Source organism: Poromitra crassiceps, assembly GCF_964638095.1.
Source record: "Poromitra crassiceps genome assembly, chromosome: 21".
Classification (NCBI taxonomy): domain Eukaryota; kingdom Metazoa; phylum Chordata; class Actinopteri; order Beryciformes; family Melamphaidae; genus Poromitra; species Poromitra crassiceps.
The window spans coordinates 17,924,238-17,952,046 of NC_139638.1; the positions used below are offsets into that span (position 1 = coordinate 17,924,238).

The 27,809-nt window shown below is 42.8% G+C and overlaps 1 protein-coding gene across 1 annotated transcript; it reads right to left on the reverse strand.

The window, feature by feature from the left end:
- Nucleotides 1-249: 249 nt before the first annotated feature.
- On the reverse strand, nt 250-26,954 carry atp6v0a2a (ATPase H+ transporting V0 subunit a2a; the record flags this gene model as incomplete). The annotated part of the gene is made up of 20 exons (XM_083657914.1): nt 250-352; nt 500-671; nt 779-896; nt 2,150-2,266; nt 2,379-2,498; nt 4,214-4,424; nt 5,911-6,029; nt 7,360-7,450; nt 7,555-7,712; nt 7,805-7,944; nt 8,458-8,608; nt 8,703-8,915; nt 18,167-18,260; nt 18,748-18,830; nt 20,319-20,445; nt 21,249-21,346; nt 23,172-23,309; nt 25,369-25,466; nt 25,948-26,026; nt 26,844-26,954. The coding sequence occupies 20 exons, from the start codon at nt 26,952-26,954 to the stop codon at nt 250-252; spliced, it is 2,541 nt and encodes an 846-aa protein (XP_083514040.1).
- Nucleotides 26,955-27,809: the final 855 nt, after the last annotated feature.

A 27,809-nucleotide genomic window follows, 5' to 3' on the forward strand; every position in this document is an offset into this window, starting at 1 on the left:
GAATTTTGAACCCCTGCGTATTCAGAGGTTTGCTGGATACGGTGGTAAGGCAGTCAGTGCAGCCGATAGTATTTTAAAAATGGTCGTGGTGGAAATATTTGCTACAACAGTGAGTTTCAATCCGTTGTCTTGAAGGTTTTTTGTCGTTATCACAGTGTGAATTGTTCCAACTTCCAGCATCCTTCCCAGACACAACGTCTCAATGCTCAACGCTCCCACGTCTCATATACCGTATCAGAGTCACTCTTGTTACAGCAAGCCGTCTTGCTCGAAAATGGAGGGCAAAAGTGAGAAGTGGAAGGGGACAAACTTGACCCCTGTCCCATGGTAGAATTTGTTCTGGAACTCGACCCTGAAATGTAGTGCTCATGTAAGCAACAGAACTCTAATGATGGACGAATGATTGTGTAACAAGGTGAAGTGCAGTTAGGAGACTGAAGAGATGAACAATGGTGATACAAGTCAATGAAGAATGAGTTCATAGCTGTGAGTGACTCACCAGTGGAGGCGGAGGGCATGGAGGAAGGCCGACAGACCCTCCATGACCAGCAGGATGGACACGGTGAGCGTGGCGAAGAGGCCGAACACAGGAACCAGAACCAGCACTCCTAGTCTGGTGGTGATCCTCAGACCGAGGCGCATCACCATCCCCCACAACACCTCTGACAGCTCTAAAAAGAGTCAAAACACAGCACATGTTGGCACATGTAAAATGCACACACAAGCGCACGTTTATGAAATACAAAGTAGAAGGTATTAGAAAACAGACGGCACTTACGGGCATGAGCCAAGCTGAGGGCCCAGAGACGCAGGTAGGAGGCAGTATTGGAAATGCAGCCCAAGCAGTACTCTATGGTATGGATGGCCTGGTGCAGGAGTACATCTGCCAAGTCAAACTGCAAGACAAAATAATACATAACATACCCGCTTAATTGGTATTGATCAGTGAATAAAAAAACAAACAAATCAGGTGCATCAGAATGGATTTTCCGTTTTAATAAAGTATTAAGTTTATGTAGAGATCACACAGCTACAATTATGCAACTTTCCACCTAGAGGCTGGCTAGTCCCGCCTTCCTCCTCCTCAGCTGGGCAGGTTTACACTCCAACACTTCTCACTCATCTTCAAAAGCCATCCACTTTAAAATGGCATCTAGCTTGAGGCTGAGGGAACCAGCATCAGAAGAAGCTGATGGGAAACACATCACATTTGCACTTGTGTTTTTACATTTGGACATTGGTCTTGTCTGCTGCATGATTAGCTTCAGAGCCAAAGTGAAACGTCACTTCCTGCTTCAGCACTGTACCAGAGATTTTCATCCGCCATTTATTTTCCCATAGACATGTGGTAAAATGCTTATAAAAAGTAGTTTTACTGGTTCAAAACAAATGGTTCAGATATATTTAGAAACAGGAGAGATCACATAACATTTCACTCGGACCAAAACGTTACAAAAATCGCAGATTTAAAGAAAATATTTTTTCTGCGTTGTTGTTTTGGTCACAGTGAAATGGTCTATGGTCTCTCCCGATTCTAAATATAGCTGAACCGTTTGGTTTGAACAGGTAAAACTATTTTTATAAGCATTTTACGAAATGTCTAAGGGAAAATAAATGGCGGATGAAAATCTCTGGTACAGTGCTGAAGCAGGAAGTGACGTTTCACTTTGGCTCTGAAGCTAATCATGCAGCAGACAAGACCAATGTCCAAATGTAAAAACACAAGTGCAAATGTGATGTGTTTCCCATCAGCTTCTTCTGATGCTGGTTCCCTCAGCCTCAAGCTAGATGCTATTTTAAAGTCGGAAGTAGGCAGTCAAGTAGGCAGGAAGTAGGCGGTCACTTTGCCTCTCTATACATTTTTTTCTGCTTCTTTTCTCCTGCTTTGTGCCATTGTGGCTGTAGCTATGGTTTCACTGTGGCTGCTCACCGCTGGCCATGCGTACACCCACAGCACAGGTATACACCCCCAAAAACTCCCACATTTAAAAGCCTATTTGATTCAAATGGTGGGATTTAGGCATGTATACACTGGGTCACAGCCAGAGGTCATTTAATATACACTGTAATATTTCTTGTTATTCTAAGGTGAAAAAGATTTGCATATTGCAGGTTTAAATGCAATATTGGACATCCAGGGAGAGGACACCTGTTTGGGAATCGCGTCTTTGCTGCTCATTTCATCAAGCCCCTCCTCTTCGTCGTCTTCACACGGCGGTGCTGTGGAGTTGTCGTCCTCACTTACACGCCTCACCCTCTCATAACCCTGAGGTGAGATGATGACAGCGTTAATTATCACCAGTATTGAAGGAATGTATGGATGTTACTGCTCGTTGTGCTCGAGCAGACAACATGCTCAGAAGTGACATCACACTCACTCTGCGTCTGCGCAGGCCTTTGCCACCGCGGTACAGCCAGTAGAGGTAGAGAGGTTTTCCTAACAGCAGCACAGGAACTGACAGCATGGCGACCACGACGAGGAAGATCTGCAGTCCGGTCTGCGCAATCAAGATAACACACGTGCATACAACACTGAGGTCAAACAAGTGCACAGCTGATAAACACATTATATACAGCAGTGGTTCTCAAATATATTATATTATAGCTTCATAGTTCAACAAAAATATGTTATGCTTTAAATCTAAAATGGTTCACGGATTACGTTCTAATCTAACAAACCTATCAATTTAAAAGTCAAGCACGTTACCGTGGAAACAATTAAGCTTAACCCAAAATCACAAATCAGAATGAGGGGGTCCCCGGTCTATTTTCTACCTTGTAAGGGGTCCTTGGCTGAAAAACATTTGAGAACCTCTGATATACGGTATATACTTATTTCTTTCATATTCTTTTTTCTCACCAATTGTACTGGGCCAATTCCCCCTGCTGTCCCAGTCATTGCTCCACCCCTTCTGTCGATCTGGGGAGACTTGTAGACTAGCACCATGCTTCCTCCAATACATGTGCAGTCACCAGCCACTTCTTTTCACCTCACCTTCAGCGAGGAGTTTCCCCCAGCAGGACGTAGCGCGCTACGCGCACCTCACCGGCTTTCCACCCGCAGACACAGCCAATTGTGCCTGTAGGCGGTGTTGTCGTCCGGGTCACATTTTCAGGACTTGGACTTGAGCACTTTTTTCGGGTAGTTTCTTGTAATAAGGACTAATAATTTGGCATCAGATATTGATAGCTGTATTATGATTGCATACTTAAAAACAAACTTTTTCTGAAACACAAAGAGAAATGGGCTGCCGACATCTGGCTCAAACTGGTTCGTTCTCATTAAAGACGATTTCTGCACCGAGCCTTGTGTGTATCTGAATCTCACAAGAGCCAAAAGGTCAGTCTGTGCACAGCTCAGATCCGGCACTCTCCCTTTGGCGTTAGAAACCGCTAGATTCAACGCAGTTCCAGAAGAGGACAGGCTGTGTTTATGTTGTGACCTTGGGGAGATAGAAAATGAAATTAATTTTGTGTTTTACTGCACTCTGTACGATGACCTGAGACATACAGTGTATGAAAAAGTGTGTGTTGTTCACCCAGAAGCTTTTTGCTTACAGGATGTGCCTAGACTTGAATTTTTCTTTAATAAGAGAGTCTTTGATATAGCTCAATTTATTAGTAATGCCTGGGAAAGAAGAAAACATATGCTGTTTGTATAGGTTTCTATTGAATATGTTCTATTTTTCTATATGACACCGTGTGTCCTTTTGTTTGCTATCTTGCATTCTGAAATATGGAAGCTGAAGTATTGTAAACCACAGTTTTGTATCTGTTTTTGTCGCGTCTCATAAGCCTATACGGGCTGGGCACCATTGGTGTGTGACACGTAAATAAAGAAATCAATCCAAATCAATCAATCATATTGTGATATTATTAAGTTTGGGCAGATGCGTGTGTTCCATCTACATGCGGATTTACAGCTCATGTTCAGTAACTGGACTCAAGACTACTCAGACTTAGGTAATGGGGACTCGGCTTGGAATATTCTTTGGTGACTCTGAATTGGACTTGAACATTGAGGACTCGAGGCTCCACTTGGACTTGAGATAGAGTGGCTTCACTACAACCTTGTCTGGAGGAACATCTGACCGAGCGCCGCCAAGAATTGAACCCGGGTCTCGGCGGTGGTGGGCGAGTGCGTTTACTTCTACACGACGCAGACGCAGCCCCATAAACAGATCATATTTCAGACGATGTGATGAAGGCATACCTGTCCCGGGTAGAGAGGAGTCACGTCGGCTCCCTGCATGAGGAACATATTGATGAAGTGGATGAGGATGCTGGGGGCGAGGGAGGAGTCGCGCGCACTGAACGCCATCCACTTGTAGAGAATCATGCAGACCAGGTAGCCAAAGAGACAGAGCAGGAAGAGCAGCTCAGGGAGAAATAGCAGATAGACATTAAATTTCTGTCTGAAGTGCCTGAAGGGAGAGAACAAAGAAGGTGGTGATTATAATGACTGGAGCCTCTCAACACACTAACCTAAACAGCTGTGTACGCTACAGAATAAATAAACAGCGTAATTATTTTTAAATCATAGTAATACTGATACAAGTACCATCAAAAAACGTTCAACTTCTATTTTGTTTGGCTACGCATGTTGATTTCTAAATATACCAAACAGATTGACACTGATGTCCACGGTGAGCAAACATTAACGTCCCCATGAAATTAACTCCCACTACTTTGAGTTTTGTGCTGTTTAATGTGTGTGTGTGTGTGTGTGTGTCAGGGTAGGAAATTAGCGGGGGCTCGGGGCAAATTGCCCGTAAAAAAATCTAAAATTGCCCTTCAAATTGGGATGATCAGGGCTTTTAAATGCCCCCTTAAAATAAAGTTAACTTGTGTATATGGATACAGACATTACTCTGTATTTGCTAGGGATGGACATCGAATTTAGAATTTTCGAATAATCGTATCAAGGTTATTATCAAGGTCGACTTGATAATTATCAAGGTCGACTTTTATTATTGAAAGTCGAAATTCGAAAATAAAATAAAAAATGTTTTTCTTTTTCTTTTTTGTGAGTGAAATGTTGCATTGTCTCCCCTGATTCTAAGTATAGTCGAATCGCTTGGTTTGAGCAAGTAAAACAATTTTTATAAGCATTTTAAGCAAGGTTTATGGAAAAATGAATGGCGGATGAAATCCCATGAAGAGGGAGAGGGGGTGACTTTGGCACCCCTTTGGCACTCAGACCTGAGCCTACTAAATATTTAATGAACCACTCAGGATTGTCAAAACTGTTTTTTATTTTCGAAAATGTCAATGTCATGTAACATGTTCTTTACTTCAGTGGTGCAATGCTTGTTTGAGTTAAAAATCCACAGCAGAAGCTTTTTCTATTAATTAATAAAGCCTTAGACTTCAGAGATCAGGGGAGACAATGCAACATTTCACTCACACAAAAAAAAAAAAAAAAAAACATTTTTAATTTTTTTTACATTTTTATTTTTATTTTCGAATTTCGATTAAAAGTCGACTTTGGCCAGCGAATTTCGAATAGTGTTTTTGCTAGAAATGCCCATCCCTAGTATTTGCAACGCGTGTCTAGATTTTGTTCTGCACTGTACCTACACAACCCCCACCCCCCTTCTTCTACTAGCATTATTTACCTCAGTGACAGACAGCACAAGCTAGCTGGCCAGCGAGCTCACTTGCTCACTAGTTTTTCATTCCGGTTTAGTTTAGTCCCTGGAAATGATCGAAAATTATCTTTTTAAAATCCAAAATATTTTACAGGGGCAAAAAAAGCCCTTGTTAAAAAAACTTTAATTTCCTACCCTGGTGTGTGTGTGTGTGTGTGTGTGTGTGTGTGTGTGTGTGTGTGTGTGTGTGTGTGTGTGTGTGTGTGTAACAATAGTGACATAATGAAAGTGCCAGGGACTTGGGGCTCTAGTCACTCACAGGTGGTTGAAGACACTGAGCACCACTCCAAAGCTCATGTGTACGACACCGATAATGACGGACATCTTCATCTTGTAAGAGTTCAGGAAGGACAGGCGATTTGTCGCCATGTTCCATATCTGCCAGAAGACCAGAAAGAAACTGAGATCAGTGAAGATGATATGACAAAAAGAGTCAGTAAAGGTCGTTGCACACCAAGAGCGACACAAATAAGGAAAATTCTGAATAATTCGCAGGCAAATTATTCGTCCAAAATATTCGCACAAAACGAGATGTAATTTTTGCGGTTAAATTAAATCGGTTCTAAGCAAATCATCGCGGCGTGGAAACACGAGTGAACATCAAGCAGCGAAGAAGACTTCTGAGGAGAGGAGAGAGCATGGAGAGTTCCACTGCTTGGTACAGGAGCTGAAACCACAACCTACTTCAGGATGTCTGTGGGACAGTGTTGAGTCCCAGAGAGTGACCCAGAACACTGGCTATCCGTTTGTCTGAGGTCAAATAATATCACAAGTAATAATAAATAAGTCCAGTTTTAACAGTGTCCGCGGTGTGCATTTGGTAAGCTGAGCGCATTTGGCGAGCTAACTTGGTTCAAAATGTGTGCCAGGAGGAGTAGGATAATGAAGGTAATATAGCATTTTATAACTGAAGAGTGAATCACTTGATGTCATTTCATAATCGAGACATTAGTGATTTCCCTCTGAATCAAGTTTGTAGATGCGACTTGCGTCAGGTCCTATGGTTACCAATATGCACATACAAATATAACTCGCCTATGTAGCCGCCTATAGTCATGACTCCATCACAGTATCATTGCCTACACGTTATTTTTTGTCTATGTCTACCTATCTAGAACTGTTTATGTCACAGGTGAAAACTTTGCTAAAATCCGGGGGGAAAAACGTGCCACAAATTAGTTCAGTGAAATTTTGCCGTTGATATGCACGGTTGCATTGACTGGACATAGGTTCGAAAAATATTACTGACGTGCGAATAAATCGCACGAATAAATGACTCTTGGTGTGTAAGGGCCTTCAGGGGTTCCCAACCTCTTTTGTGCCAAGGACCGGTAGATACATGGAAAAAAAGGTTGCGGACCGCTTGTCAATTTTAATGGTTTTAGTTACATATATATTTACTCACCAGGTGGCGACAAAGGGTAAATAACAGCCTTTTGTGTTGTACTGTATGTAGCCTACAGTATTTATGTTTTTGTTTCAACTACAAACATAAATAAACGTCAACTTTAAACTATGTTTCAACTACCACACACAGCCTATAATATTATAGCCTATGTTTATAAAAAATAAATAAATAAAAATCTTTGGACCCGGCTCGCGGCCCGGTACCAAATGCGTTGCGGCCCGGTACCGGTCCGCGGCCCGGTGGTTGGGGACCACTGTTTTAGACTATATGCTGAGGTGCAGTATCATCTGATTTACTCACAGGATCGATGCCAAATGGGTAGGGTCCCGTGAACACGCCACTGATATTGGGGTCTAACGTCAGCAAAGCGTTTGTTTGGAGGGTTTCATTTCTGCAACGTAAACATGGAGGTGTCAATTAGACTTTAGAGAGAGAGAGAAAAAACTGACGCACATAAAGGCCCATTAATTATTATTATTTGTTTTGAGGACTCACGTCCACTGCTGATTTAGGAACATCGCCCGAACACTCCAGCCAGAGCCAAATATGTTGATGGACTTGGAGAAACAGTCGTTGTAGATCAGCCCCGTGTACACAGAGAAAAGCCCCATCATTAGGATGATATAGCGCCCCTCGAAGAACATCATCCAGACCTGAGGGGCAACACAAAAAACCATCCCTGAGAAAGAGATGAACAACAACAAAACACCACGTGACACATGAGAGGGGGAAAAGCAGTCCCTGCCTCGTTACTGGATCGTTTCTTCCTCTGCTTCTTCTCCGTCAGCACCATCCACAGGGCGAAGAACGTCATTACCGCCCCGTGCCCAAGGTCACCGAACATCACGGCGAACAGGAAGGGGAACGTGATGATGGTGTAGGGAGCTGTCAAACAGAGAGACACGTTGAACACACTTGCTTCTGAAGTGCTCCAAACCTGCGCTCAACAAGGTTTCAAGTTTGTTCATCTAATATCTATACAGGCCTTATCACATCAGACTCTACAGGGAATGGCCCTAACTAGATCCAACTGATCAACAATCAACCATAAGAACAGAATGACATGAGTCTGGACAAGCATCAGGAAAAGCACAAGACACACAAGTGCAGATTTGATCGAGACAGAAAAAGCCTACCAATTTGACATAGCCGAATACAGCCATTCTCAACCACTGGTGGGTCTCAGAGCGCCATCTAGTGTCTGCTTTGAGGGTCTGAGGGTGTTCACTGTGCAGATTAGGTCCTAATCTACCGAGCATTAGACCCTCAAAGCATAGGGAAGGAAAAACCTCCAACAAAAAATTGACGAATCAAAAAAAAACTAACCCCACAAAACAAAATGGCCGAGATATAGAGCAGATAGCCTCATCAGATCATACACGGAAAATCTGCTCTCACCTGGACTCGCCTCCCGGTAGTCTCCGACCCCGTAAGCCTCCACAATGCTCTGAAAGCCAGACGTGAACTTGTTGGTTCTTAACAGGGTGGGCGGAGTGTCGTTACTCGGGATGCGGTTTACGAAGGACGGAACGGTGGCGTCACCTTTTCTCTGATCAAACAGAAACAAAAACATAAGAGGATGATGGGAAAACTGGTACTAACTTTACACAGCGGATTCATATTCGACGGACTTCCCCACTCACCGAGCCTTCTTCCAGCGCCCCCCGCAGGTTGGCCAGGTCACTAACAGGACACCACACCTCGGCAATTAGACACTTGTTGGTGACGTCGAAGCTGCAGAGGTTGAGGATATGGTAGATAGCCTTCATCTTCTTCACCTGCACGACCCAGGTGAAGGCCGACTGGGAGGCTTTCTGCAGAACCTGCCTCAGATAGTCTTCAGTGCGGTGCAGCACCTGGAGGGGAGACAATACATCATAAACCAGTGCTACCATGATCACCTTCAAATAGGAAAATACCAGTCAAATATGAAACAAGTGAATTGTATTTTATATCATATCATATCATAATCATATCAATATCATAGGAAGAACAAGAAGAGATTGAGGAAGTCAGAGACAGGTAGACAGCAGAGAGCACCCACCCACACCAACCAAACCCCAGATCCAGACAGGACACGGCACCCATGGCTTTACAGCTTATTTTACTTTATTTTGTTTTCAGCTGTTAGTCCAGTGTGACGGAATCTTCCATCAAGTTATGATCATGTAAAACAATTCCATTATAATACAGAGGCATATAATACCTTTAATTTGATCGATACAGTATTAGATTCAAGTTAACAACTGTATAGCGATGTGTGATCAGAATCAGAATCAGAAAAACTTTATTGATCCCTGAGGGGGAATTGAGTCATGCTACAGTTGCTCGCACTCAGGGAGGGAAAAATAGAAACATAGAGACATTATAAGAGACATAGGGATAGACTGTAAAAACAATAAAATAGAAGTTAGGTAGCCTATATACAATAACATATCACAAATCACAAACGATCACAAACGATCTGATTACGAGTCATAAACTGGACCTCATGTTCCTCACAGAGACCTGGCTTGATCTAAACAACAGGGAATATGTTCTTAATGAGTCAGCCCCACCTAACTTTAACTACATTGACGCCCCCAGAGTCGGTAAGAAGGGGGGAGGAGTAGCTATTATTTTCTCTGATGTTTTTCAATGCAAGCAGGTATCGTTTGGCGACTTTTCATCGTTTGAATATCTGGCCGCTGTTCTGAAGTGCTCTCCCTCTATTTTACTACTGATTATATACAGACCACCTAAGTACTCTAGTAGTTTTTTCGATGAATTTTCAGAACTCCTTTCTATAATCTCCATAGAACATGACTGTTTAACTATTGCAGGAGATTTTAATATTCATATTGACAACCCCAATGATAATAATACCAAAGAATTGAATAACCTCCTTGACACTTTTGACCTGTTACAACATGTCTCTGGGCCCACTCACAATCGAGGCCATACCCTAGATTTATTTATCACCAAGGGCTTTGAGTCATCGTTTCTTTCAGCTAGTGATGTTGCTCTGTCTGACCATCTCTGTATTTTTCTTGAACTCAAGATCACCCCTATCGCTCTTACTCAGTCAAAAACCATCAAAAAGCGTCACATCAACGAGAGCACTAGCACACGGTTCATGGAGGCTTTCTCGCTGGCCCCTTCCCTCTCCTCAGCCTAGGGCTGCACGATATATCGTTTACACATCGTCATCGCAATGTGCGCATGCGCGATAGTCACATCGCAGGACGTGCGATGTCAAAAGCAAATTAACTCGTCATGTTGCTTGATAAACTCTCACTTTAGGGGTAGCCTACTGAGTGAAATGAGGTTCTCTCAAAGGAGAGAGATGCCCCGCTACTGTACTCACTCATTTAATGCTTAGCTTCAACACAACGAACATGCACAGAGAGCTCAATTGAATTGTTTTTGCTTATGTTGCGTTGCTGACAGTAGCCTGTCTGTAAACGATGTGATTGCGGAGGCGGACTTGTCCACAGCTTGCAGCGCACTAGTATACAGCAGGCTGGCTGCTGTAACTCAACATGTCCGTGGAGTGGAGATATTTACTCTTGAAACACCAAAAAGCAAGACCGCAACTTATGACACGAAGGCTAAAGTGATTACTGAGAAGTTGTCCGTGTATCACCGCAGCTCTCTCTCCCCCTCAGTCTGATGATGCATCAGATGATAGCAGTAACGTTACGGTAGAGGTAATCATACATAGCGACTCATTTACACAAAACATGTCGGTGAAAATAAAAAGACAATAGACATAGCTGGGCAATTAAATGTATATTTATTACTTTTCACGAATGAATTGTTTGTCACCGGTCGGCTGCATGTGAATCCTCGTCTCTGTACTGCCCTGCGTGCGCTCAAAAACCGGAACTCCCCAAATGCGGAGCGTACCACTTGGTAGTTTCTGGAGGGGGGTCAGACCAAGTGTGTGAAGTAACCATGTGTGAAGTGGCAGCGGTGTTTCATTGTTGATTTATTGAAACGTTAGAAGAACGAAAGAAGTTGAAAGCAGTGATTATAATCAATTAAATCTACCGTAAATTCCGGACTATAAGGCGCACCGGTGTATAAGCCGCACCTGCAAAGTTGACTATTTTTTTACATATATAAGCCGCACCGGACTATAAGCCGCGGGTGTTTTAATGGTATTTTTTTTTTTTTTTTTTATTGTGTTTTAATGTTTAATTACCATATGTAAGGGTTCATGCACAGAGGGGATTGTCGGGAAAGAGATGGCTGTTTGAGGAAGCTCCCATTTATTAACATTTCAACAAAACAACATAACACAACACCACCTGTGTTGTTTTTTACAGTGCACACAGTGTCCGCGGTGTGGTGAAAAGAGGGCAAGAGAGGAAATTAAAACAGAAGTGGATTTATAGTTAGAAAGAGTGCTAAAAAAGAGAGATTTTTTTTTTTTTTTGGAAAAAATCCATAGATAAGCCGCACCGTTATATAAGCCGCAGGGGCCGTCAACATGTCCGTGGAGTGGAGATATTTACTCTTGAAACACCAAAAAGCAAGACCGCAACTTATGACACGAAGGCTAAAGTGATTACTGAGAAGTTGTCCGTGTATCACCGCAGCTCTCTCTCCCCCTCAGTCTGATGATGCATCAGATGATAGCAGTAACGTTACGGTAGAGGTAATCATACATAGCGACTCATTTACACAAAACATGTCGGTGAAAATAAAAAGACAATAGACATAGCTGGGCAATTAAATGTATATTTATTACTTTTCACGAATGAATTGTTTGTCACCGGTCGGCTGCATGTGAATCCTCGTCTCTGTACTGCCCTGCGTGCGCTCAAAAACCGGAACTCCCCAAATGCGGAGCGTACCACTTGGTAGTTTCTGGAGGGGGGTCAGACCAAGTGTGTGAAGTAACCATGTGTGAAGTGGCAGCGGTGTTTCATTGTTGATTTATTGAAACGTTAGAAGAACGAAAGAAGTTGAAAGCAGTGATTATAATCAATTAAATCTACCGTAAATTCCGGACTATAAGGCGCACCGGTGTATAAGCCGCACCTGCAAAGTTGACTATTTTTTTACATATATAAGCCGCACCGGACTATAAGCCGCGGGTGTTTTAATGGTATTTTTTTTTATTTTTTTTATTGTGTTTTAATGTTTAATTACCATATGTAAGGGTTCATGCACAGAGGGGATTGTCGGGAAAGAGATGGCTGTTTGAGGAAGCTCCCATTTATTAACATTTCAAGAAAACAACATAACACAACACCACCTGTGTTGTTTTTTACAGTGCACACAGTGTCCGCGGTGTGGTGAAAAGAGGGCAAGAGAGGAAATTAAAACAGAAGTGGATTTATAGTTAGAAAGAGTGCTAAAAAAGAGAGATTTTTTTTTTTTTTGGAAAAAATCCATAGATAAGCCGCACCGTTATATAAGCCGCAGGGGCCAAAAAAGCCCAAAAAACGGGAAAAAAGGTGCGGCTTATAGTCCGGAATTTACGGTAATGTTTTTCTGCAAATAGCATCATTGGGAGGTAGATTCTGGCACTCAATATTAGGGGTGGGCAATATATCAAATTTATATCCATATTGTGATTTGAGACTATGGTCTTAGATGTTGGATGGTAATATGGTGATACAGCATACATGTTGTCTTTCCCTGGTTTTAAAGGCTGCATTACACTAAGTGAAGTATAGGCTAGTGACATTTTAAAGTAGAATGTCATAACTCACTTTTTCATGTATGTAAGTCATGGAAATCCATTGGTCAAAATGTGTATGCACCCTGATAGATGACGCTCTGAGGCCTACCAGTAGGTCACAGCCCAGTGGTTGAGAAACATTAAAATACCTACCGTAATTTCCGCACTATAAGCCGCACCGGAGTATAAGCCGCAGCAGCAAAATTGCCTGTTTGTTACATATATAAGCCGCACCGGACTATAAGCCGCAGGTGTTTTAATGTTTTTTTATTTTTTTTATTGTGTTTTAATGTTTAATTACCATATGTAAGGGTTCATGCACAGAGGGGATTGTCGGGAAAGAGATGGCTGTTTGAGGAAGCTCCCATTTATTAACATTTCAACAAAACAACATAACACAACACCACCTGTGTTTTTTTTTACAGTGCACACAGTGTCCGCGGTGTGGTGAAAAGAGGGCAAGAGAGGAAATTAAAACAGAAGTGGATTTATAGTTAGAAAGAGTGCTAAAAAAGAGAGATTTTTTTTTTTTTTTTTTCGAAAAAATCCATAGATAAGCCGCACCGTTATATAAGCCGCAGGGCCAAAAAACGGGGAAAAAGCCGCGGCTTATAGTCCGAAATTTATGGTAATTTCCCCTCCAAAATCAGATGGACTCCTCTACAAAATCATCCCAATCATTCTAGAAATATTATTTTCTTTCAAATAGAGCTATTCTGGTAATCTGGTGAAAATCTGTATTTTTTCATATCGCAATATATATCGCATGGGCGGGGAATATCGCAATGTCAGTTTTTTCCAATATCGTGCAGCCCTACCTCAGCCTCTGTCAATGATCTCCTAGATAACTTCAATTCTAAAACCCTAAAGGCTATTGATGCTGTAGCTCCCATTAGATCTAAACTAATCTCCGGTAAGAAAAAAGCACCATGGAGAAACGCTCCCTCTGTAAATAACAAAAAAAGAGATTGTAGGAAAGCCGAGCGCAAATGGCGGAAAACTAAACTTCACATCGATTATGACATACCGTAAATTCCGGACTATAAGACGCACCGGTCTATAAGCCGCGGGACCAAAATTGACTATTTTTTTCTTCTATAAGCCGCACCGGTCTATAAGCCGCGGGTGTTTTGATGTTTAATTACCATATGAAAGGGTTCGTGCACAGAGAGGAATGTCGGGAAAGCGATGGCTGTTTGGGGAAGCTCCCATTTATTAACATTTCAACAAAACAAAACAAAAGTCAGGTCACTAATCCCCAGACAAAATCACACAACAATAGGCTATATGTGCAGCAAACCTGTAACCAGAGAAGTCAAGTCACTAATCCTCGTCTTCCTCTTCTTCCTGCGTACTGAAACCACCAAAGTCCTCATCTTCAGTGTCGGAAACGAACAGGTTCAGGGTGGCTTCGTCAACCACTCTCCTCTCTCCTTCATTGTCACTCAAAACCAACGAACTCCTCTTCATCACTGTCGGCATCGAACAGCCTCTGAAGCCTCTGACGGCCCTCAGCGCCAGCTGTGGCGGCGTCATCCTCTTCATCCCGCAGCAGTCCAGCGTTTTGGAACCCGTTGGTGATTGTGGATGTTTTCACACTCCTATAATATTCCGTGCTGAGACAGTTCCTCCTGCTGCACCGTCCAACGCCTCACCATTGACTCATCGATGCCCAGGTTACGCGCGGCTGCTCTGTTTCCCTCTTTTAATGCGAGATTGACTGCTTTCAACTTGAAAGCTGCGTCGTGTGAATTTCTGCGTACCTTCCCCATGGTAAGTGAGAGTGTTGCTTCTACTGCTCGTTCTCATGCTGTCGAGAACGAGCAAAGCTTTTTTTTGGTGAAAGAATCCTCCAGGGCGCTTCTTGTTAACAGTCCGAGTGAGTGGCAGGTCGAACGTCAAAGGCACTTCATCCATATTTATGATCTGCTCCGGTTCGATGGAATATTCCTTGATCTTCCTTTGTGTGAATTCGCCGAAGTTTGTGATTTTCTCCTGGTAGTCGGGGGAGGGAGTTGATGGCCGAGTGGCCGTTTGCTTACCGTAATTATCATATGTAAGTGGTCACGCACAGAGGGGATTGTCGGGAAAGAGATGGCTGTTTGAGGAAGCTCCCATTTACCGTATTACCGTAACATTTCAACAAAACAACATAACACAACACCACCGTTGTTTATTTTTACAGTGCACACAGTGTCCGCGGTGTGGTGAAAAGAGGGCAAGAGAGGAAATTAAAACAGAAGTGGATTTATAGTTAGAAAGAGTGCTAAAAAAGAGAGATTTTATTTGTATTTTTTTTTTTTTTTCTGAAAAAATCCATAGATAAGACGCACCGTTATATAAGCCGCAGGGGCCAAAAAACGGGAAAAAAGCCGCGGCTTATAGTCCGGAATTTACGGTATATAAAAATAGTCTTCACTCCTACAACCAGGAACTAAAAAATTCCAGAAAATTCTTCTTCTCCGACATTATCAGCAAAAACACCAATGACGCTCGCACTCTTTTTGCCACTGTTGACAGGCTGACAAACCCCCCCCCACAAATTGCCCCTGATCTTCTATCCAATGTCAAATGCAATGAATTTGCGACCTTCTTTAGGGATAAAATTATAAACATCAGACTAACTATTTCCACAAATGTGGCTCCGCCGCACCCACAGAAAAGGTGCTCAATTAACATGACTCAGTTCAATGTCATTGACCACAAGAAACTAGAAGAAACGATACGAGGCCAACAAGCTTTCTAAAAAATGTCTACAGTTGCCTGGCGACCGACATACTGAGGATAATTAATACCTCTCTTCTTACAGGCATTTTTCCAAAATCTCTAAAAACTGCAGTTGTTAAGCCCCTGCTAAAGAAGCGTAGCCTCGACCCCTCTATAATCAGCAACTACAGACCAATATCAAATCTTCCCTTTATTAGCAAAATACTCGAAAAAACTGTCTACCAACAACTCAATACCTTTCTATCCTCCAATGACCTCCTAGATCCCTTCCAATCAGGCTTCCGACCCCATCATAGCACCGAAACTGCGCTTATCAGAGTTATAAATGACATCCGAATGAACACTGATTCAGGTCAAATATCAATCTTAGTGTTACTAGACCTCAGCGCTGCCTTTGATACGGTTGACCACGAAATTCTACTGGACAGACTGGAAAACTGGGTCGGGCTTTCCGGCACGGTCCTAGAGTGGTTCAGATCTTATCTGCAAGACAGGAACTACTTTGTCTCCATTGGCAACTACACATCTGACCAAACCAAAATGACATGTGGGGTACCCCAAGGATCAATTTTAGGTCCTGTCCTATTTAACCTTTATATGCTCTCTCTAGGCCTAATTATGCAAAAAAACAAAATAGCTTACCATAGCTATGCAGATGACACCCAACTTTACATAGCCCTCTCATCGGATGACTATGCCCCCATAGAGACACTGTGTCAGTGCCTTGCGCAAATTAATGATTGGATGTGCCAGAATTTTCTCCAACTTAATAAAGACAAAACAGAGATAATTGTCTTCGGCAAAAAAGAAGATAGGCTCAAAGTTACTGCTCACCTCGAATCCCTATCTTTGAAGCCAAAGGACCAGGTAAAAAATCTTGGCATTATTATTGACTCTGATCTAAATTTCAACTCCCACATCAAGCTTATAAGAAAATCTGCCTTCTATCATCTAAAAAATATAGCAAGGATTAGAGGCTATATGTCCAAACAAGATCTTGAAAAACTAATTCATGCTTTCATTTCTAGCAGGCTAGACTACTGCAACAGTCTTTCAATGGTCTTCCCAAAAAAGCTATTAAACAACTACAGCTCATTCAGAATGCGGCTGCTAGAGTTCTAACAAGAACCAAGAAAGCTGAACACATTACACCAGTTCTCAAATCCCTGCATTGGCTGCCAGTAAATCTTAGAATAGACTTTAAAATTCTGCTAATAGTTTACAAATCTCTCAACGGGTCAGGCCCACACTACATCTCTGAAATGCTTCTACACTATGAACCATCCAGATCCCTGAGATCCTCAGGCACTGGTCTACTAATTGTCCCGAGGACCAAATCAAAACATGGTGAAGCCGCGTTCTCCCACTATGCCTCTCATAACTGGAACAAACTCCCTGAACACATTAGATCTGCCCCTACTCTGCCTATTTTTAAATCCAAGCTAAAGACCTTTATGTTTACTCTTGCCTTTAACTGCTACTAAACTACTGCCTCTCTCCAGCACGGCAGAATAAACCTGTATTCGGCCTGTAATTTTTTTTATTTTATTTTTTTTTCCTGTACATTTCCAACAAATGGACTGTACATGTAATAATAATACTGAAGAATGCCTTGTAACTTATTTAAAACAGAAATAATGTTTCATGCTTGTTAATTTGAGTATATATTCTGTGCTTTTTTTTATATATGCATTGCTTTGCTGCTTGTTTTTTCAATTATTTTTTTGTAAAGCACCTTGAATTGCCTTTGTGTATGAAAAGTGCTATATAAATAAATTTGACTTGACTTGACTTGACAAATGTGCCTTCTCCTACAATCCTTATCAAGTAGGCTACCATTGAGTAAAAAGTGAAATATGTGAGGTACACAATATATTATACATCAGTGTGAGTAATAATAAGAGTTATACTAATAAAGAGTAAGGTGCATTAGGTCCAGTCAGTGGATTATTTGATTATTGCACAAATTGCAATATTTAGTAGTTATTGCACTTGGGTTTTATTTTATTATCAGATATACAGGTATCGAAGGTGAGTTTTTGATTTGTAGACGGGTGCAGTGAGACCAAGGCTATGTTATTGACTGACTTGGCTTGTAACGCAGTAGAGTGCCCCAAATGCTACCCAAATTGTTGTGTAGGGTAAAATACATGCAATGTTCATGCCTGGTCCAGCCCTACATTACTTGGGCTCAGTCCCAAATGTATTCAAAGTGTTTGAATGTGTCAGTTAGATGTTATTCTGGATCAACTGTCTTTTTTTTCCTGATCCCCCCCCCCATTTTCTCCCAAATTGAACTTGTCCAATCCCCCCCCCCCCCCCCCCCACCCCTCCTGCTGCCCCGGCCGCTGCACCACCTACTACCGATCTGGGGAGAGACTGGCACCATGCTTCCTCCGACACATGCACAGTTGCCAGCCGCTTCTTTTCAACTGACAGCGGGGAGCTTCACCGGCAGGACGGAACATTTTCCCACCAGTTCCCTTCTGCCCCGACCAACCAGAGGAGGCGCTAGCGCAGCGACCAGGACACATACCCTCAAGCCGGTTTCCCACCCGCAGACACAGCCAATCGTGCCTGTATGGATGCCCGACCAAGCCAGAGGTAAAACGGGGGCGCGAAACTGCGACCCTCATGTTGGTAGGCAGGGAATCTACTACACTACCCAGACCAACTGTAATGAGGTAAAAGATTGATCAGTCCTACATTGTTAAGGTCTTGGATGCGTGTCCTTAGGCTGTCCATCACGTCGGCTCTCTCCTCATCATTCTCAGGGTGTGGATAAAGATGGCAGTGGTAACTGAGAGACACCAAAGCAGACGGATATGATGACAGCAGGCAGATTGACACCAGGCGGCTTCACATACAGAGACAGTCCGCATGTCTGGGAACGCCCATACAGGCTCTAGGAACGCCCACAATAGACGCTGGGTTAGCCTGGGGGCGTGGTCAGGGTGGGGTAAAAAACCCCGTTCTATCCATTCAGCAAAGATAGAATTTAGCTGATAGCCCAGCCCTGGCAGACACGATCGGGGATTTAACCACTGCAGTAAACACACATCTGAGCAGATGTCTTGTGTTCTGCTCTAGAACCCCCAAACCTGTAGTTTAGAGCCGCAGCACCGTCTTTTGGTGAGTCAGCCCAAGAGATATATCGGCGGTTTTACCCCACTCGCGCGCCAGCCATTTAACATTTTGTGGGCGTTCCCAGACATGCCGACTGTCTCTATGATAGCAACAAACTGTGCTCAGATCAAGTCGCCGTGTGGTGATGATGGACAACTTACCAATCACAGATCTTTTGAACTTTCTGTCCAATCTGGTCACCCCAGAATGAGATGAGAAACACAACGCTTTTGTTGATCTCGCCCTGAAATACACACACATATTAGGCATGTTATAGGTTATACAACACTGGCCGGAAATGCCAAAGAGTAAATGAGTAAAAATGGCATTAAGATGTATCCCCCCCCCCCTTTTTCCCAGTAACTTCATCATATTTTGTTGGCAAAAAGGGCACAGACAATATCTTACAAATAAATTAGCATAAATTAGCAAACCTATGTATCTGGGTGTATTTGTTTTTTTTTGTCACTGGCATCTAGGGCTCTGCTCCAAATATATTTTCATCGTACTTGTAATAGTGACAATAGAGTTACCACTTACTACGTACAGTATGTATGTATGTATGTATGTATGTATGTATGTATGTATGTATGTATGTATGTATGTATGTATGTATGTATCTCTGTATGTATGTGTCTCTGTTTAATTTTCCTCGGACACCGTCGGCCTGATGGCATTTGGCACAGGCACCAGCAGGGGTCCCGAACAGACGGTGACAGGGGACAGGGCCTTATATTTGAATGAGATCATTAGGGCCGACTAAATGGGCCAAAATGAGTGAACACACATGTTCAGCACCATGGAGAGCGTCATTCGTTAGCTACTGACGGAGCACACGTGAGCGGAGTTGGAATCAGCCTGGGAAGTGGACTATGAAAGCCCTCTGGGGAGAGAAAGGATAGGCTGCATACCAACTTAGTGAGTGAGGCCTATATACATATACTGTATATACCGTAAATTCCGGACTATAAGCCGCAGCTTTTTTCCCATTTTTTGGCCTTTTTGGCCCCTGCGGCTTATATAACGGTGCGGCTTATCTATGGATTTTTTCATAAAAAAAAATAAAAAAAAACGGAATTCTCTCTTCTTTAGCACTCTTTCTAACTATAAATCCACTTCTGTTTTAATTTCCTCTCTTGCCCTCTTTTCACCACACTGTATGACACTGTATGACACTGTGTGCACTGTAAAAAAGAAACACAGGTGGTGTTGTGTTATGTTGTTTTGTTGAAATGTTAATAAATGGGAGCTTCCTCAAACAGCCATCTCTTTCCCGACAATCCCCTCTGTGCATGAACCCTTACATATGGTAATTAAACATTAAAACACAATAAAAAAAAAAAAAAAAAAAAAAAAAAAATACCATTAAAACACCCGCGGCTTATAGTCCGGTGCGGCTTATATATGTAAAAAACAGTCAACTTTGCAGGTGCGGCTTATACTCCGGTGCGGCTTATAGTCCGGAATTTACGGTATATATATATATATATATATATATATATATATATATATATATATACTATAAATGGCCAGTGATTGTGTGCTCCAACGTCTATCAGAATTAGTATCATTTAATATCATTTAGTGATGATCATTTTTACTGATATGGTTGTTGTGGCGTTTTTCTTCTAAGACACAAAAAAGTCGTTCCAGCTGTTTGGTTTTACAAGGCAGAATGGATAGCACACACATTTCTCTGATCTCAATCAAAAAGAAAGTCAATTCAACTCACAGTGTCCAGGTCGGCCAGGCTCTCGTCCATCTGGGCGTAGCTGAGGATGGTGTAGCCCTTACACACTCTCCACATCATGCGCTCAAACGCCTCCACCTTCACCCGCTGGATCAGGCCTGACACAAACCTGCAGGTCCCGAGTTCAGCGTTAGCATCGAAACCTTCATCGTGTCGCCCAATTCTTGTTGTGTGACTGAATGATAGGTATTAAAGGAACGGTTCACCCAAAAATGAAAATTCTGCCATCGCCTACTACTCACCCCTCGTGCCAGTTGAAAGTTCTATTGTACTGTACTGAAGTCAATGGTGACTGTTTTCTCTCCCGTTGTGCTGGCAAACTCCCCGTGTGTTCTATGGACAGACTTCACCTGGGTTTCAACTAGGGTTGTCAAAAGTATCGATGGTAGGCTATCGAAAAGTATCAATACTGAAAATTTTAATCGGATACAATACTCATTTGCATCAGGTATCGATAGTATCGAAAGTATCAATACTGAAAATTGGAAATGGATACAATACTTATTTGCAACAGTTTTGATACCATCAGTGCTTTCTTTTAATGAAAAATCACTGATTTTTCCCTCCCCATCATTGGCGGGTATCTGTTCCTTCAACAAGCTAAATGTGTTCTGATGGCTACAGCAGGGATAATCTGCTGTGTAAATTCAAAGTTTTATCAGGCGTAGATTATGGAGAAGTGTGCGTCTGTCCGTCCATCTGTCTAACTTTATTTTTATGCCTCTTGATGCGTCGTCATCCAACCCCTCCCTGTGGTATCGAAAATGGTATCGAATATCGATATTTTCCTGGGTATCGGTATCAAAGTAGAAATTCTAGTATCGTGACATCCCTAGTTTCAACTGGCATGAGGGTGAGTATAGATGATGGCAGAAATTTCATTTTTGGGCGAACGTTTCCTTTAAAGCTCACCCCAGCTTGGCTCCGAGTCTCTGCATACTGGTGCATCCGGTCACAGAGTCTGTCTCCATAGTGGGGAATTCTTCATACTGCGGGCCAAGAGCCTCGTGCTGAATATATAAAGAACACGTTTTATTTATGAGATGTTACATTAAGTTTCTGCTTTGCTGTGCTGTTTTTATCATCACATTTTTCTCCCATTTTCTACCCAGTTATACTTGGCCATTTCCCCCTGCTGTCCCAGTCATTGCTCTGCCCCCTCTGTCAATCTGCGGAGAGCCGTAGACTAGCACATGCTTCCTCCGACGCAAGTGCAGTCGCCAGCTGTTTCTTTTCACCTGACAGCGAGGCATTTCACGGGGATGATTACGCTAGTCCCCTCCCCAGTCCCCAGTCCCCCCCCCCCCCCCCCCCCCCCCCCCCCCCCCGCACGAACAGGTGCCCCCCGACCGACCAGAGGAGGCGCTAGTGCAGCAAACCAGGACACATACCCCACTGGCTTCCCACCTGCCGACACGATCGGCCAACTGTGTCTGTAGGAACGTCTGACCAAACCGGAAGTACCGCTTCCCGGGAATTGAACCCCGGGTCTCTGCGGTGGTGGAGTGCTTTTAATATGTGCAAACCCACTGTGCCACTGTGCCGTTTACACTTTGGAATGCAATGTTTAATTTCCCGAACGCCCGTCTGTCTGTCTGTCTGTCTGTCTGTCTGTCTGTCTGTCTGTCTGTCTACCTGTCTGTCTGTCTGTCTGTCTGTCTGTCTGTCTGTCTGTCTGTGTCTGTCTGTCTGTCTGCCTGCCTGTCTGTCTGTCTGTCTGTCTGTCTGTCTGCCTGCCAGTCTGTCTGTCTGTCTGTCTGTCTGTCTGTCTGCCTGTCTGTCTGTCTGTCTGCCTGTCTGTCACTGGCGCCGGAACAAGGGGGACATGGGGACATTTTGTCCCCCTTAAAATTTGGTCCCCCTAAAAAAAAAAAAAAAAAATTTTTTTTTTTTTTTTTTTTTTTTTTTAAATCTGAGGGGCCAACTGCCCCTGATGCTTAGAGCCCACTTTACACTGTTTACACAGCCTGTGATGATTGTTAAAGCCGTGATCATTGTGGGATTATTACACCTGAGACAGACAGACCCAGGGATCAAGTTACAGAGAGCCCACTTTACACTGTTTACACAGCCTGTGACACTTGTTAAAGCCGTGATCATTGTGGGATTATTACACCTGAGAGACAGACAGACCTGGACTCTGTACTGCACTCACTGTCATTGGCTGCTGCTATAATCGTATACGGTTATTGTTATTTTATTTTTGTGTTGAGATGACAAGTTTTGCACTGTGTTTCGAAGTGATAATAATAATAATAATAATAAGTTCAGTGTTTCTGCCTGTGTTGCTGTCTGTTGTAGTGTAATTATGAAATGACCTAAAGGGAGAGCAGGTCACCAAGTGAGTGAGAAAAGGAAAAATACTGAATAATTACATCACTACAGTATAATCCTAATGTTAATTTAAAATGAGATATTCATCTAAATATGGCTAAAAATCATCCAAACGTCCATAGAAACGTCAATTTTTCGTCGGCGCCCTCACGGGCGCCGATAAAACTACAAAAAAAAAAAAAAAAAAAAAAAAAAAATGGTGTCCCCCTTATTGCAAACTCGTTCCGGCGCCACTGCTGTCTGTCTGTCTGTCTGTCTGTCTGTCTGGCGTAAACATCATTGTTGCCTTGACCTTCCCTGGATCCCTTTTTTTGAACCGGCAGTCTGTGTGACTCAGGTGCTGTTTGTCCTGCATTGTGGCTGTGTCATCAATTCAAGCAGGCAGTAGTACTTCTACCTCTGTCACAAATCACAGAGAGACGGGAAAACAGGATGTTTCTTAGTGAAGAGCGGAGGAGATACATGATGAGTCACACAGAGGCTGAACAGGAACACACTCACTCTCGAGCGGCTGTGGACGAAGGTCCGCGTGATCTTCAACATGTGCGTGTACTCGGTGAGCTCCAGCAGGTTCCTCTGGAGCTTCTCTTTGTTCCTGGCCACCTCGCTGAGCTCCATCTCCAGCCTCTGCAGCTGCTCCTGAACATCACACACATTACATCACCACCAGCAGCTAAAGGCCTCGTTCAGAGACGACAACACTCGCTGCATAAAACGGCAAACTTTTGTTGCGGTTTGGCATTTTCGATCCGCGTTTGTGATTACGATCCTCGTGCACGCGGATCTGCAAAAACGATTGAAAATGCTGTGTTGTGCGTGCCAAAATCTCATTGCAGAATATGACCGGCGAAATGCGCTTCTGGAGCCGAGGTGTCACGTGACTGTTGAGATCTATTTCCTGTTCCTCTATTCGTGCCTTTAGGCTGAAAACGTAACGTGGCGTCACAGTTTTCACAACAATTGAATAATTGCCAGTTCACACGGCGACATAACAGTGGTGTTTTAAAGATTGTACTCTGGAACCCGGTTTCAGACATTTGCGTTTTCAGATCCCCAAAAACGCAGAATAAAAGGCCAAACCACAACAAAAGTTTGATGTTTTAGGACCGTTGCCGTGTAAACGAACGGCCCCTAACTCGTCATTCTCCAGCTGGAAAAGCTGCTCAGGTTCACTTGAGCTGCTAAGATTCAACAGCGCACATTGTTAACCAATACGATACGATACAATACGGACACAATGTGGCCTCATATACGTGACATTATCACCATTGGCATCAATAGACACTAGGGGTGTCACAATATATCGTCCCACGAAATTTCGCGATAGTAAAACGTCACGATATGTATCGTTGAGATGAAATCTCATATCGAAAAAAAAAAAAAAAAAAATTTTTTTTTTTTTTTTTTTTTCAAAAAATAGACTAAGAAACGTCTTTGTTTGTTGAAGTTCAATGTGTGGAAAGTAGTTCAGTTGAACAAGTCTCTGAAGAGACACATGAGAAGTTATACAGGAGAGAAACCATTCAATTGAGTTTCTGGCAAAACTGTTTACTTGACAGGAAAAACTGAAGATGCATAAAAAATAGATTAAGAAAAGTCTTGTTGTTTGAGTTTGAAGAAAAACTGAAGATGCATAATGAGAATTTATACTGCTGAGAAACCTTTTAGTTCAAAGTAAATCTAAGTGACGGTGTAACTCATTCTATTTCAAGATAAGCCTTATCTCCAATCTCATGTTTTTTCTAGTTGTTATTGTAATAACAATTTCCCACAACAGCATGTTTTGTATTTGTGCATTTCAAATAAAATACTACTTTTCCAGTCATATATTGTCATTATTCAAGTTTAAAAAAATATTGTTAAAATCGTATCGTATCGTATCGTTATCGTGAACCCAGTATCGTGATACGTATCGTATCGTGAACTGAGTGTATCGTGACACCCCTAATAGACACAGTGCTTAAAATGTATTTTATAGATAAATCACATAACCAATCATCAATCACAATTAAGCAATGTCACATGAGAGGGAGTGCTCGCTCGGTGCTGTTATACTAAATATCAGGGATGGGGCCGATCCGATCCAATATCGGGTGCCGATACTGGCACTAATTCACGGATCGGAATAAAAAAATAAAATAAAAAAATGTTTTGCAATTCCAGCTGGCTGTAATTTGCCCATGTATAATAGTATCCTTCTTTGCCTTGTATATTTTCTTAATTTTGTCTGCTTTTTGCAAGGTATATTTAAAAAAAATCTTTAATTGGCCAAATCTTTGCCTATACTGTATATTCAAGAAAAATATTGGTATCGGCATAATATCGGTATCGGCAGATATCTAAATTCAGGTATCAGAATCGGATCGGAAGTGAAAAAATGTGGATGGGTGCATTCCTAATTACAGACTTGCGATACACAGTATCGGCGCAACCTTGAGTGTGACATTGCTTTTATACAAGAGTTCTAGTAAAGAAAGCTAATTATCAAGTCATTTGAGACAACAGATTATGATTTTTGCCTTTTATTAGTCTCCGCCAACAAAAACAGTTCCCTTAGGATTCCACTCGACGACCAAGCAAACTGTTTTGTGAAGCAGAGTGATCGATCTCTATCAGCACGACCTGTCCAACGAAATGACCCGAGCCCAACTAACTTGTGGAAAACACATGAATGACACAACACACGCAGCAAACTGACCATGATCTCGAGGACTTGTTTGGGCGGAGGGGCGACTGGACTTTCATCTTCTTCTGGAACGGCTATGTTGGCCTTTTGGATCTCTCTCAAAAGGTATCCTGTCCACAGAGAAAGTATAGTAAACATATTATAAGTGAATAATGAAACATGAAAGCAAGTTAAAGCTACAATGTTCCCACTAGTCATCTGTAGTGCAGTGTGGTTCTCAAACATTTTCACGTCAAGGACCCCTAAACAGACACATATTAGACCACGGACCCCCATTTGATAAGATTTAGTCCCAGGGTCCGGTCCCCATCTGATATGATTATTTTGACAATAAATAAATGATCGCCATTTTTGCCGGGGACCCCCTCAAGGCCCCCGGGCCCCACTTTGAGAACCACTGCTCTCGGGTGAACTCAGTATCTCACTCACAGATGACAAACTGTTTTTACATATAGCCAAATAAACAACGTCTAGGTCTCTGAGGTTTTTTTGCAGCACTGGATCAGCCAGTCAGCTGTGTGCGGTCTAGATGACACTTTGCCCAGGTGTACGCCCACGTGATGCGTCCCCCCCGCTGCTGTGCTGTCTTACCCAGAATCCTCTCCATCTCCTCGCATCTCTTGATTTCGCTGACGAAGCGCCGCTGGAATGAGCTGGTACTTGGGTTGAGCTGAAACCAGAGGAGGAGCACACGGTCAGGAGGCTGCAGACACCGGCCACTGCCCTGAGGTTATCAAATGTGATGTCATGCTTTTCACACTGTTGTAATAAAGTGGATGTTGCAAACTAGCTTCACTCTGTGTTTTTGGCTGGATGCTGGAGGCTACATTTCACCCAATCCATCCCCTAATGGAGTGTGGAATATTTCAAGGCCAAATTCCTTATTTATCTCCTCTGTCTCTCTCCCACTCACTCAATGACTCTCACCACTACCAGACACACACACACACACACACACACACACACACACACACACACACACACACACACACACACACACACACACACACACACACACACACACACAGAGTTATCTGACTGTTTGTTTGCTTGTTGATTGATTATCGTATTTGAGTTATGACTATTTATTAGGGGTTTTGATTGTAAATATATTATAATATTTATTGTTGTATTATTGTTAATATGCTTTGGCAATATAACTATATTTTCATGCCAATAAAGCTCTTTGAAATTGAGAGAGAGAGAGAGAGAGAGAGAGAGAGAGAGAGAGAGAGAGAGAGAGAGAGAGAGAGAGAGAGAGGGAGAGAGAAAGAAAGAGAGAGAGTGCTAGAGAGAGAGAGAGAGAGAGAGAGAGAGCGCTACCCTACCTGCCTACTGTAACGTGACTACACATTTATTACATCGTTCTATCTGGTAACGATCACAGTAGCCTATTTTGAAACAGGCCGGTATATAGGGAATAAATGGCGAATGTGTTTTGTGCATCGTCGGTTATCATTCCGTGTATAGCCTAAGTACATACTTACATCTCGGAACTCGACCAGTCCCATCTCTCCGAGCTCACTGATGCAGTTATATTCCGAGCCGGACTGCAGGAACAGCTGCGCCAAGCACATCTCCTCACTTCGGAACTCCATCTTTGTATCTGCTGCCCACCAAAACCTCCTCCTCCACGTCCTCCCGTCCGGCCTTTTTACAATGTGGCTTCACTGCAGAGAACAACCTACCTACGACATCATCACCACATCTTTACCGAGTCATCTCGTCTAAACCCCTTAACCAATTAACGCTCGCCGACCGAATAATGTATTGTCCATTAATAATGACGATTCAGAAAGGATCGGTATGCCATGATTGTTGCTCAAAAGGCGTGCGATGTGAACACAAAGACCGACGACGACACCCCGCTATTATTGCAGCGAGCGATGTCCACGGAAGGCGCCATCCTGTTTAGACCAGACTACCTTGAACACCTGTCAAAGAGAAGACAGCAGTCAGCAACGCAACGCAACGCCGGGGCGGTCCGGTCCAGTCCGGTCCAAACTGAGCCGGTTCAAACTAAACGATGTAGGCTATCACGCACCCACTACAGGCTACAGAACACACGGAGCTAAAGATACCCTCAGTGCGCAAAAAAAAGGAAAAGAAGCGATAGTCAGAAATAGGCTACGGCCTTTATTCGCATTACGTCGCCCGGCAACTGACACAGATTGCGTCTTCTGGGTTGCCAGATATTCCCACATGCCTCTGAAATAAGCGGGCGCCTTGGCTTTTTGTCATCGAAAGTCCAGCCGTGAGTCAGTCAGTCATTTCTTCAAATTAATAATTTTTGGAATGAAACCCTCAATGTATTTGTATCTTTGGATTGGAATAAGCCCAATAGCCTGTTCTAATGACATTTTCAAATTATGATCTTGAGAAATATAGCCAAACCTAAAAAGCGGGTGAATGTCAGACCTGGCAACCAGCGCATCCTCTTATTTGTTCTGTTC